This window comes from Hippocampus bargibanti, linkage group LG11, assembly GCF_051943395.1.
Source record: "Hippocampus bargibanti isolate YZ-2025 linkage group LG11, ASM5194339v1, whole genome shotgun sequence".
In the NCBI taxonomy this organism is placed as follows: Eukaryota; Metazoa; Chordata; class Actinopteri; order Syngnathiformes; family Syngnathidae; genus Hippocampus; species Hippocampus bargibanti.
Window position 1 is genome coordinate 17,645,539 of NC_142744.1, and position 13,098 is coordinate 17,658,636.

At 39.4% G+C, this 13,098-nt stretch overlaps 1 protein-coding gene across 2 annotated transcripts in view; it reads left to right on the plus strand.

Moving 5' to 3' along the window:
- The first annotated feature begins 1,539 nt into the window (after positions 1-1,539).
- The window catches only part of dspa (desmoplakin a), a 31,799-nt gene continuing 20,240 nt past the window's right edge, over positions 1,540-13,098 (plus strand). For both annotated transcript variants that reach the window (XM_089009133.1, XM_089009134.1), the window contains exons 1-11: positions 1,540-1,979; positions 4,691-4,775; positions 4,961-5,079; positions 5,173-5,320; positions 10,535-10,660; positions 10,859-10,918; positions 10,998-11,165; positions 11,244-11,348; positions 11,570-11,665; positions 11,751-11,876; positions 12,031-12,189. In XM_089009133.1, coding sequence (XP_088865259.1) covers positions 1,705-1,979; positions 4,691-4,775; positions 4,961-5,079; positions 5,173-5,320; positions 10,535-10,660; positions 10,859-10,918; positions 10,998-11,165; positions 11,244-11,348; positions 11,570-11,665; positions 11,751-11,876; positions 12,031-12,189 — 1,467 coding nt within the window. In that variant the 5' untranslated portion in view covers positions 1,540-1,704. The remainder of the gene's footprint in view (positions 1,980-4,690; positions 4,776-4,960; positions 5,080-5,172; positions 5,321-10,534; positions 10,661-10,858; positions 10,919-10,997; positions 11,166-11,243; positions 11,349-11,569; positions 11,666-11,750; positions 11,877-12,030; positions 12,190-13,098) is intronic.

A 13,098-nucleotide genomic window follows, 5' to 3' on the forward strand; every position in this document is an offset into this window, starting at 1 on the left:
CAGTGTTACGGATGCTACTGAAATGCACGGAATGCAAGGGAATCCTCTCACAGTGCTTTTTGTTTCTTCCCAGACACACAACTGACACACGGTGTCACACTACCTGAGTTAGTAATTTTAGCAAAGTGCTTTTATTTGCTTTTAACTTTGTTTGTTAATGTATTTAAACGTTGTCTTAGATGTCAAACACATTGAGCTCTTTTGTGTAATAAAGTTGACTCGCTCATGATCTCCCCGCGCCTTCCAGAAACACACACACTCACGCACACACACACGCGCGCACGCACGCACACGCACACGCGCACACGCGCGCGCACACACACACACGCACGCACGCACACATACACATGCTCGCACACGTGCACATGCTCGCACACATGCACGCGCGCGTACACGCACACGCACACACACGCACGCACGCACACATACACACACACGCACACGCTCGCACACATGCACGCACGCATACACGAACACACACACGAACACACACACGCACACACGCACGCACGCATACACACACGCACGCACGCATACACACGCACACACACACACACGCACACGCACACGCACACACACACGCACACGCACACACACACACACACACACACACACAGTAATGACTTTTTTCACTCATCCACTACTAAAATATGGTGGCATTTCATAATGCTTTGTGGGGACATTTTAGTTGTGTGTGAGCTAATACTGAATATTGCACCCCAGCCGGCCTCTCACACTATGCATCCGGGCTCACATTAACACACGCGTGTGGTGCTATTGGTTACTTTCTCGAGACGTTTGTTGCCTGCATTCGGACCCACCCTTGGAACTCCTCACAGCCTCTCACTGTAGTCGACACGCCTACCTACAGTACATGTGGCCGCATGCAAACGGCGCAATTAGGCAGCGTGAGAGCGTGCAGCTTTGTCGTAAGGGAAGGGCTGCTTGCAAGTGTCACTGGCTTTTCAACACACTCCACTTTCTCAAATGGAACTCCTGGTCACCTCGTGAATGTTAAACCAGGAACGACACGTTCTTTTTGCAACTGGTTTATTTTTCTACCCCCACTACGACTGCTGCTTCTTTTAATTGGTGTCAGCAGAAAAGTTCCCACACAGGAAATATCTGTTTGTATAAACTAAGACTTTCAGAGTCACAGGCCAATTTCCTATTCTATGGTTATATAATTATTTTCCAATTTCTTTGTTATTTAAAACACCACCGTTCATTCTAAAGGAAGTGTTAAATTCATTTGCCACCTATGCTTGAAAAAAAAACAGTGATACCACCTTGTTAACTTAATAAAATGTAAATTTGGCGCATGAAAAACGCAACTCGCACTGGCAAGTCCCTAATTTGACAACGTCTTGAGGGGGAAATGAGCCAACCAGGAGAATGTCATTGTCAGTGAATGCGTTCAGTCCTCATTCCTGTCAGCGAGAGCGCAAGTGGGGAGTGTTTCGCAAACACGCACGCGCGTATGCACAGTCAAAGGTGTGGTTTCTTTGCGAGCCAAAAGCGCTCAGCTTCCGCCTCTTCACAGCAGACCAAACCCAGCGCACCAAGAGACTGTCACCGAGGGGCAAAAGTGCGCACGGTCTGTCCCCAAAATCAACAAAACCTTTCTGGCTGATTGTCTCCCCCAACCCCTGCCCCCACCCAAAACACACAAAAACAAATAAATCACCCCCTCCCGGTGCCAAGATGAGCATGTTCGGCGGCTCCACGTCCAGGCTGGCGTCGATGGGCCAGCGAAGTAATTCCCGACCGGACTTGTCGTCGTCAAGCTACACTAGGAACGACGTTTTCGTGTCTGGGAACGGTTTCCAAGGTGGGGACTACCAAATGGCGGACGGCGGCTACACGTACAAGACTACCTACTCCAGGTCCTCCGTGCACGGCGGAGGAGGCACCGGCGGACGCAAAATGCAAGTTAGCATGGGAGCTGCTGGCGGCGGCGGCGGTGCGGGTGTCATAAGGTAAGTTCCGACAAAATCACCTGTTGCATTCGTTCAAACTGAAGCAATCATCATCGTTCCAAAGCACATTTGGATGTGTAATTGTTTTACAATAATATAAGGCATTTACAATTACAACTCAGAGCGAAACTAGTCACACTAATAAAAATAAGCAAAGAAATAAAAATGGCAAGGTACTTGTGAAAGCTGTGCCCAATTAGCATGTTAAAAAAATAAGTATCGTAATGACGCTTGCGGTAACTTTGATTCCATAGAATCTTCTTGCATAAGGTTCTGACCATAACAGAGGAAATGCTTAGAACGCCCCTCCCTAATTCCCCTCTTGGGTGATCTCACGCAGACCTTTGGACGTTTGCAAACGGCGGCCGATAGATACTACATTCTTGTTCTATGAACAAAGTCTTCTTTCAGAATATGAACACTTTAGTCAATTATATTCGTATATTTTTATTTAAATAGTAAAAAAGATAAAACCACCGTCATTATTTTGAGACTTTTGATAACCATGGAACCAGCAGAACCGTTTGCTCAGTACGCATATACGAAGCAAGGTTTTCAGTTACAGAAGTTAAAATCTAAACTAGAATGTTAAAGAAAAAAATTCATTCATCAACTGAATATCGGTGTTTTATGTGGATAGTCGTAGAACCAGACATGTCTATGTTCTCAGTGCATTAAACACAATAAATCATACGGCTTTATGAAGATCTGACAACTTCTAAAAACACGAATGTGCCAGATGTGCCAGATGTTTTCTACAGTTACTATGGAGTTTAATGAAACAGAGGGCGAATTTCTGTACTTGGTTGTTGAAGGGTAAAATTTACACAAGGCCATTTTTTTGTATAGTTAATAATACTATACACGTTTATACACTAATACTATTTTTGGAGAGGGATATATATATATCCCTGTGTGGAGTTTGCATGTTCTCCCCGGACCCGCGTGGGTTTTCTCCGGGTCCTCCGGTTTCCTCCCACACTCCAAAAACATGCATGGCAGGCAGATTGACCACTCCAAATGATTATACAGTAAAGTCTCATTATATCGATATCGGATATATCGATAGTCCCGGTTATATCGATACTATTTCTATGCACGCACTGAGAAAATTACATGCAAACAGGGTCGGATATATCGATAGTCCCGGTTATATTGATATTTTTTCGGACTCCCTTGAATATCGATATAACGAGACTTTAATATATATATATATATATATATATATATATATATATATATATATATATATATATATATATATATATATATATATATATATATATATATATCTTCTTTTCCTTTTGGCTTTTCCCTTCAAGGGGTCGCCACAGCAAATCAGTGTCCTCCATCTTTAGAGGTTTGATCCACATGTTTGTTTTGGCCAAGCTTTTACGTCGGATGCCCTTCCTGACACAACCCTCTGTATTTATCCGGGCTTGGGACCGGCACAAGAAGACGTATGTCCCTTTGTGGCTACAGAACAAGCAACTCGCTCAGTAAAAGGCTCCCAAACACAAAATGGTCATCGGCACAGCAACATTCAAAAAAGCAAAAACTATACTCACCATTTGATGACAATGCTCTGATCTTACCGTGAAATAGGCATCTCTTTCCCTACATTACATGACATTTGAAATACTTTTTTTCATTCATTGACGGTGTGCCTTATAGTCCGTTGCGCCTCATATATGGAAAAAGTTTGAACATTTCATTGGGGGTGCGCCTTATACACCGGAAAATACGGTAATTGTCGCAGGTTGGAATTGAAGCTTCATATATATATATATATATATATATATATATATATATATATATATATATATATATATATATATATATATATATGTATGTATGTATGTATGTATGTATGTGATGTATGTATGTATGTATGTATGTATGTATGTATGTGTGTGTGTATATGTATATGTGTATATATATATATATATATATATATACAGTAAAGTCTCGTTATATCGATATTCAAGGGAGTCCGAAAAATATCGATATAACAGGGACTATCGATATATCCGACCCTGTTTGCATGTAATTTTCCCCGTGCGTGCATAGAAATAGTATCGATATAACCGGGACTATCGATATATCCGATATCGATATAACGAGACTTTACTGTATATATATATATATATATATATATATATATATATATATATATATATATATATATATATATATATATATATATATATATATATATATATATATATATATATATATATATATATATATATATATGAAGCTTGGAGTAATGTCCCGTACATTACTCCATTTTCCTGATCTGGACCCAAAATGGATCTATTCACGACAAATGGATTTCCTTTATTCATATTTATAAGCCAGTGATTTATAGTAACACGGGCCCATTAAAAGCTTGTGTGAAATGGAGATAAAGGTCTTTTGTTTTGTGTGGTGGTCCACTGACAGTTTTTTTTCCTGATGTAAAAACAGTCACTGCTCAATAATGTGAGAAACTCGTGACAGTGTCCTTGACAGTTTGAAAAGGCGCTTATAAATGAAATGTATTATTATTATTATTATTATTATTATTATTATTATTATTATTATTATTATTATTATTATTATTATTATATAAATGACATGCTCAATAACCTCACAACTTGAGAGCAGTAGAAATTTTAATTAAAGCTGTCTGTCAAGATGGGAATATTTATTGCTTTCTTGCGTCACAGTGTGGAAGACATTCAAGAGAAAGTAATGCAGCTCAAAGCCATGAGTCATGAGTATCTGCAAAGAGCAAAGATGATCCTGCAAAGTGTGAGTACTCTTCTTGATATGGGCGCCTCAATAGCTAGAAAGGAGCACAAAGTAGATTAGTGGTCAGTTGGTGATTGCACTACATACAGGGATAAAATGGCTGTTGACATACCAATCTGGTGGGGGTGATTGCGGGAAAAGCGTACAAGGCGACTTGCGTATATTTATCGTGGCTGTCCTGCCAGGGTGGACCACCGGCGGAGGCCGAGAAGATGCTAATGATGGCGTCCGACCATATGGAGATGTTGAGGACGTATGGAATGGACCTGCAGCAAATGCGCATACCCAACGATGTCTTTGCAAGGTAAAAAAAAAGCTTCCGCCTTCTACGTGCAATGAAGAATTTTCACATTCTTGGTCGGACTAAGCATGTCATTCCTTTTTTTTAAACTTGTAGTGTAAACCAATTGGAGCATATGTATGGCGGTGTCCAACAGCAACTATTGGGCACCATGACTATCAAACGAAACATGACCAGCAGTCTGGGCGCTGCCGAAGGAGGGAGGCTCTTTAAAGACGCAATGGCCTGGATTAGTCAGCAGAAGGTAGGACATTCAGGACATCAATTGGTGTTTGGAATGCAAATGTAAGGAAGCAAAGTGTTAACTCTCTGAACGCCTTTGTTATATCAAAAGAAATCCTCATGATGAACCGCTATTCCCAACTAAATGTTTTATGAGAATGGACTGAAAAAAAGTGTTGACCAACTAGTTTGATTCTGAGAAAGTAAAAAACAACAACAAAAAACATGGCCAGCAGGTAGCAGCATTGGGTCACCACATAGCAAAACAATGGCAGACCTTTGAAAATTGCTAAATACCATCAGCTTGTTCTAGATTGTCACGTTGAATGAAGAATATAGTGTCCCAAAAGATGATAATTCAAATTTAGAAGTAGATTTTAAGATGTAATGTGCATACATGCCCCCACACAAATCCACGGCACAGTGCATCATACACATGCACACACTACTCAATACTACTACAACTACATAGTGTGCTAAGAGTTTTTAAAGTTTATCAAATGTAAAATTGCTACACTAGTAAATATGTGTAAATACATACAACAATTTTGCCATTAAATGCTAACTTATTTTTACATTTCTATTGTACAACAGTAGGAATTATTACCGCAAACAAAATGGCTGTCAACACCAAAAAATAGACATACATGAATTCATAAGTAGACAGACCAGTATGAACACAAAAAAATTGATCAACTACTACCAATCAGCTCTTTGACAAGAAATATCCATGAGTACCTAGCTTGTGGTAGCATTTAAAAAAATATTATTTTAATTTTATGTGATGTATTTTCCGTTTGTTGATCCAAATTGGAGTTTGATCCACATGTTTGTTTTGGCCAAGCTTTTACGTCGGATGCCCTTCCTGACACAACCCTCTGTATTTATCCGGGCTTGGGACCGGCACAAGAAGACTTATGTCCCTTTGTGGCTACAGAACAAGCAACTCGCTCAGTAAAAGGCTCCCAAACACAAAATGGTCATCGGCACAGCAACATTCAAAAAAGCAAAAACTATACTCACCATTTGATGACAATGCTCTGATCTTACCGTGAAATAGGCATCTCTTTCCCTACATTACATGACATTTGAAATACTTTTTTTCATTCATTGACGGTGTGCCTTATAGTCCGTTGCGCCTCATATATGGAAAAAGTTTGAACATTTCATTGGGGGTGCGCCTTATACACCGGAAAATACGGTAATTGTCGCAGGTTGGAATTGAAGCTTCATATAATATATATATATATATATTATATATATATATATATATATATATATATATTATGTGTGTATGTATGTATGCATGTATGTATGTATGTATGTGTGTGTGTGTGTTAATATATATATATATATATATATATATACAGTAAAGTCTCGTTATATCGATAGTCAAGGGAGTCCGAAAAATATCGATATAACAGGGACTATCGATATATCCGACTGTTTGCATGTAATTTTCCGTGCGTGCATAGAAATAGTATCAATATAACCGGGACTATCGATATATCCGATATCGATATAACGAGACTTTACTGTGTGTATATATATATATATATATATATATATATATATATATATATATATATAATGTGTGTATGTACGTCTGTGTAAGCTCTCAGTCGTACAGGAGTGGTCCATCGATGAGAAGGTTTCTTCAGCCGTCATCTGTACAAAAGTGAAGGTTTCGGACGTCCGAAACCTTCACTTTTGTACAGATGACGGCTGAAGAAACCTTCTCATCGATGTGTGTATGTATGTATGCATGTATGTATGTATGTATGTGTGTGTGTGTGTGTAATATATATATATATATATATATACAGTAAAGTCTCGTTATATCGATAGTCAAGGGAGTCCGAAAAATATCGATATAACAGGGACTATCGATATATCCGACCCTGTTTGCATGTAATTTTCCCCGTGCGTGCATAGAAATAGTATCAATATAACCGGGACTATCGATATATCCGATATCGATATAACGAGACTTTACTGTGTGATATATATATATATATATATATATATATATATATATATATATATATATATATATATATATATATATATATATATATATATATATATATATATATCATATATATATATATATATATATGAAGCTTGGAGTAATGTCCCGTACATTACTCCATTTTCCTGATCTGGTCCCAAAATGGATCTATTCACGACAAATGGATTTCCTTTCTTCATATTTATAAGCCAGTGATTTATAGTAACACGGGCCCATTAAAAGCTTGTGTGAAATGGAGATAAAGGTCTTTTGTTATATGTGGTGGTCCACTGACAGTTTTTTTTCCACAAACTTAGAGTTTTGAAAGCCTAAAAAAATCGTGACATTATTATTGTTATTTTAACAGGCGCATATAAATGAAATGTATTCTTAAATCTCAGCATTATTCAGAGTTCTTGGGGGGATATTATCCCACTATCGATAAATAAATCATATGCTCAATAACCTCACAACTTGAGAGCAGGTAGAAATTTTAATTAGATCTGTCTGTCAAGATGGGAATATTTATCCTTTTCGCTTCACTTTGGAAGACATTTAGTTAAGTAATGCAGTTCAAAGCCATGTTTCATGAGTATTTGCAACAGAGCAAAGATGATCCTGCTAATGTGTGTGTACTCTGTCTTGATATGTGTGCCTCAATAGCTAGAAAGGTGCATAAGTAGATTAGTGGTCAGTTGGTGATTGCACTTTACAGGGATAAAATGGGGGTGAAAGTCCAACCTTTACATGGGGGTGAATGCGGGAACAGTCGTGCAAGGCGAAAAAAGAATATTTATGGAAGTCCTTCCAGGGTTGTCGACCGGTGGAGGCCGAGAAGATGCTATTGATTGCGTCCGAACCATAGAAGATGTTGAGGACGTATGGAATGGAGCTGCAGTAATTGCGCATACCCAACGATGTCTTTGCAAGGTAAAAAAAGGAGGTGCGCCTTCTACGTGCAATGAAGATTTTCAACAATTCTTGGTCGGACTAAGTATGTCATTCCTTTTTTTTAAACTTGTAGTGTAAACCAATTGGAGCATATGTATGGCGTTCCAACAGCTACTATTGGGGACCATGACTTTCATAGAAACATGACCAGCTGCTGAAAGATCCGAAGGAGGGAGGCTCTTTAAAGACGCAATGGCCTGGATTAGTCAGCAGAAGGTAGGACATTCAGGACATCAATTGGTGTTTGGAATGCAAATGTAAGGAAGCAAAGTGTTAACTCTCTGAACGCCTTTGTTATATCAAAAGAAATCCTCATGATGAACCGCTATTCCCAACTAAATTTTTATGAGAATGGACTGAAAAAAAGTGTTGACCAACTAGTTTGATTCTGAGAAAGTAAAAAACAACAACAAAAAACATGGCCAGCAGGTAGCAGCATTGGGTCACCACATAGCAAAACAATGGCAGACCTTTGAAAATTGCTAAATACCATCAGCTTGTTCTAGATTGTCACGTTGAATGAAGAATATAGTGTCCCAAAAGATGATAATTCAAATTTAGAAGTAGAATTTAAGCTGTAATGTGCATACATGCCCCCACACAAATCCACGGCAACAGTGCATCATACACATGCACACACTACTCAATACTACTACAACTACATAGTGTGCTAAGAGTTTTTTAAAGTTTATCAAATGTAAAATTGCTACACTAGTAAAATATGTGTAAATACATACAACAATTTTGCCATTAAATGCTAACTTATTTTTACATTTCTATTGTACAACAGTAGGGAATTATTTCCGCAAAAACAAAATGGCTGTCAACACCAAAAAATAGACATACATGAATTCATAAGTAGACAGACCAGTATGAACACAAAAAAATTGATCAACTACTACCAATCAGCTCTTTGACAAGAAATATCCATGAGTACCTAGCTTGTGGTAGCATTTAAAAAAATATTATTTTAATTTTATGTGATGTATTTTCCGTTTGTTGATCCAAATTGGACAGGTCTTCATTTGCAATGCCAACCTGGCCGCAGAGAGCAGAAAAAACAAAGCAAAAATAAAAGCAATTACAAAAAAAGGACAATAAACTATGCACCATGATATTGTTACATTGTTACTTCTATTTGTGACTTGCTGTGATTATTTTGCCATGATTACACATGATTGCTTTTTTTATTTTAGTTTAATTTAGTTTTTTTGTGAGCGTCAGTGGGGCCTTTCCATGCATCAGAGATGTTCAAACCGCTGCACAACTTTGAACCTGCCGTTGTTGCAACACGTAAGACATATTCCAAGTTGCACAGGCTGTGTGGATAATTGCATGTATGAGTCTAGGCGGCGGAGGAGGAGGGTACACACTCTCCCGATCACTCCCACTGACCTGTTGGTAACTGAAACCATCTTGATACACTGCCAAAACCTGATCCGTCATGAATGAGGCCGAGGAGTGCAACAACGATGTGGGCAGGGGAATATGGCAGATGAGTTTGAAGGGAACGAAGCGACGTGTATGCGAAGGGAAGGCCGAAAAAGAACAGTAACTGAGTGTGAATTATGGCACTTATCAGACAGATGTTATCAGAACAGGGCAGGTCAACATGCTTATGGGAAAACGCCCTCCTGCCCTCTTCAAAACTTCAACCCAGAATGCTGTTTGCTGACACTAAAATAACACCTGATTTGATCTGACTACTCTTTACTAAGATGTTTCAGTTATGCTGGTGAAAGAGGCTGTCATGTGTGGCTTCAGCCCAGTAAGCAAGGAAGAAGGGAGTGGCGTGCGAACAAAGACTCAAAAGAAAAAAGAGAGTGGAAAAAAAGTCGGAGTAAAGTGCAGGGACAAGCAGAGGTTGTTCTTATCAAAAGACCAGAGCTGAACAAAGAGAGGCATAGTTGGAATAGTTTCCTGCTTGCAACTGGGAGTTCGATGGGTTGGTCATAGAGTGCCACCTAGAGGACAAAAGGGATATATATATATATATATATATATATATATGTGTAAGCACTCAGTCGTACAGGAGTGTTCCATCGATGAGAAGGTTTCTTCAGCCGTCATCTGAACATATATATATATATATATAAATATATATATATATATATATTATAATATATATATATATAATATATACATATATAATTATATATACACACACACACACACACTTGAGAGTTTTGAAAGCCGCTTATAAATATAATGTACTATTATTATTGTTATTATTATACACACACAAATTAATTAACATTATTCTTAAACTCGCAGCGCATGATCCAGACGGCTCCTTGGGGGGAAGACTCCGCCACTATCGAAAAACAAATCATGAGCCACAACAAATTCCACAGTACTATTCAAAGGAGTCAGGAAGTAGATCGTGCCCGGGACGAACTGGTACGTAGCCTTAGTCAGCTTCACTCTTCAGTGACCTTTTGTTTATGTGTCCTTTGAAGTTCCGACCTCTTTACTGAAGCCATTTGTCACAATAAATTAAAAATGTGTGTCTATGTGTGTGTGTGCGTGTGTGCGTTTGTGTGTGTGTGTGTGCGTGCGTGTGTGTGTGTGTGTGTGTGTGTGTGCGTTTGTCTGTAGGGCATGCGGGGTGACAAGTCCAACCTTTACATCATGGAACAAGAATGGGACAGTCTGCAGGTAGAAAAAAGAATATTTTTAAGCAAAAGTGTTCAGTCGTTTTTGGCAATTGATTGAATTGATTCACGTTTAATTGCAGAAAATGTCACACAATCGAGTGAATCAGTTACGCGAGCTGCAAAGTATCATTGAGGAAATCTCTCACGCAATCATGTGGGTGAACGAAAAGGAGGAGGAGGAACTGGTCTTTGACTGGGGAGACAAAAACATCGAGCAGTACATCCCCAAGAAGCAAGAGAGCTACTCTGTAAGTTTAGCTCTCTTGCCACTTTCACTACTTGGTGGACCGTTGGGACATTTCATATGTGCCCTCTTCTTCACACAGAGGCTGATGAAAGATCTGGAGGAGAAAGAGAAGGAGCTGAACAAGCTCAAGGTGAAAGCAGACGGCCTCCTGAGCAACAACCATCCAGCCTCAGATAAGATTGAAGTGAGTTTTTCCAGACTTCCAGATCCCTCTGTACTTTCTCTCACGTGTGGGTCAGTGAAACACTGCAAAATAAACAATATGACAGCGCAAATGGCTGATATTGACATCTCTTATGTCATCGTGGGTACGAAAAATGCGTTAAAGTTCAAATTTTATCTGTTGTCAGTGTAGTCCATGCTGGATCCTGTTGATAGATGGTTTCTGTATGTATCTGCCCTCAGGCCTACATGGATACCTTGCAGACCCAGTGGAGCTGGCTTCTCCAGATTACAAAGTGTATTCATATACATTTGAAGGAGAATGCAGCCTACAGCCAAGTAACATATTACCTGAGTCGCTTCATTGTGTACGGTCAAAAATGACGGTCGTTGCTATATACGTGTTTTTTCATCTCCCGCCTAGTTTTTCAAAGAGGCGAATGAGACCTACGAGAAGTTGAAAAAGGACCGCGAGAACATCCAGACCAAGTTCACATGCAACAAGAACACCCCACTGGAAAACCTTGTCGAGCTCCTGAAACTCTTGGAGGTACGAATGCGCACATACAAATTGCCTTTGGGACATATTTCATCTCAAGATTAATTGATTTGGAATATCTGCTTCTTTGGTTTGTCTTTTTTGTTGTTGTTGTTGTTTTTTTTTTGGAATGGGGTGCACTGAACACACTCCTCCCTGTCTTTAGAAAGAGAAGGAACGAATCATGGAGAATAAGAGACAGGTTCAAAGCCTGGTCAACAAGTCCAAGACTATTGTGAGGCTGAAACCGCGCAACCCAGAAGAACCGACAGCAACCAACAACCCCATCATGGTCCAGGCATTGTGTGACTTCAAGCAAGACCAGGTGAGTTTTCAAAGGAAATTTCAACATACAGTATTTGGTAACTTTAGGGGCTGTTCAACACAGACTCTGATCACCTTATATGTGATTCTATCCAACACAATTAGCAAATTTTGAGTGATGGAAAGTGATGGAAGTAAGAGGAAAGGAAAGGAAGAAGTAGAAAAACAAAATAAAGGAGCTGCTGTAAAAGCAGCCACTCTCGCGGTACCATCTTAAAATAAAAACAAAAAATAACAAAAAAACAACAAATAATGTGACACAACACAAAAGACACAGACAGTTATTCACTCTTAAGGACTTTCTGCAGCCTCTTTGATGAAAGAAGAGAGGATCAAAGCGCCTTTTTCCAGTGGATCAGGGACGTCATGGTGAAATGTGAACGTCTGTTACAAGCTAACACAAAGCAATCACAAAGCTGCAGCATCCTTTGACGAAGAGAGATGGTCTCACATCTCCTGTCCCACAGAAATCCACTTGAATTCCTAGCCGCGACAATTCCACATACGCATCGGCGCCTTACGCAAACGCTCCTTTCTTCTTATCACGGGCTCCTCAAGCCATGCATCCATCCAGCCGCAGAATGTTCAACAGCACCAACCTTTCCGCTGAACAAAGCGGGGCTGTGAAAATGCTGCTCATGACAGGCACAGAAAAGGCACAATTGCCCAAGAGCTGTCCAGCGATGACAGTCAAATGGGATCGACATTCCTCCCAAATCAAAAACAGCACTGGTATATTCGTGCTGCAGAAAAGGCACAACCGCTCAGCAAAGTCTCTACCTTGATGAACGTTGTGGCCAAAAATGCTGAAAAACAATCCATAGCCGTTCCACACGACGCACAATAACTGAAAGTGACAAAAAAAAACACACACGTCGTATGACAGTAAAATGACAAAATAAATTGCAAT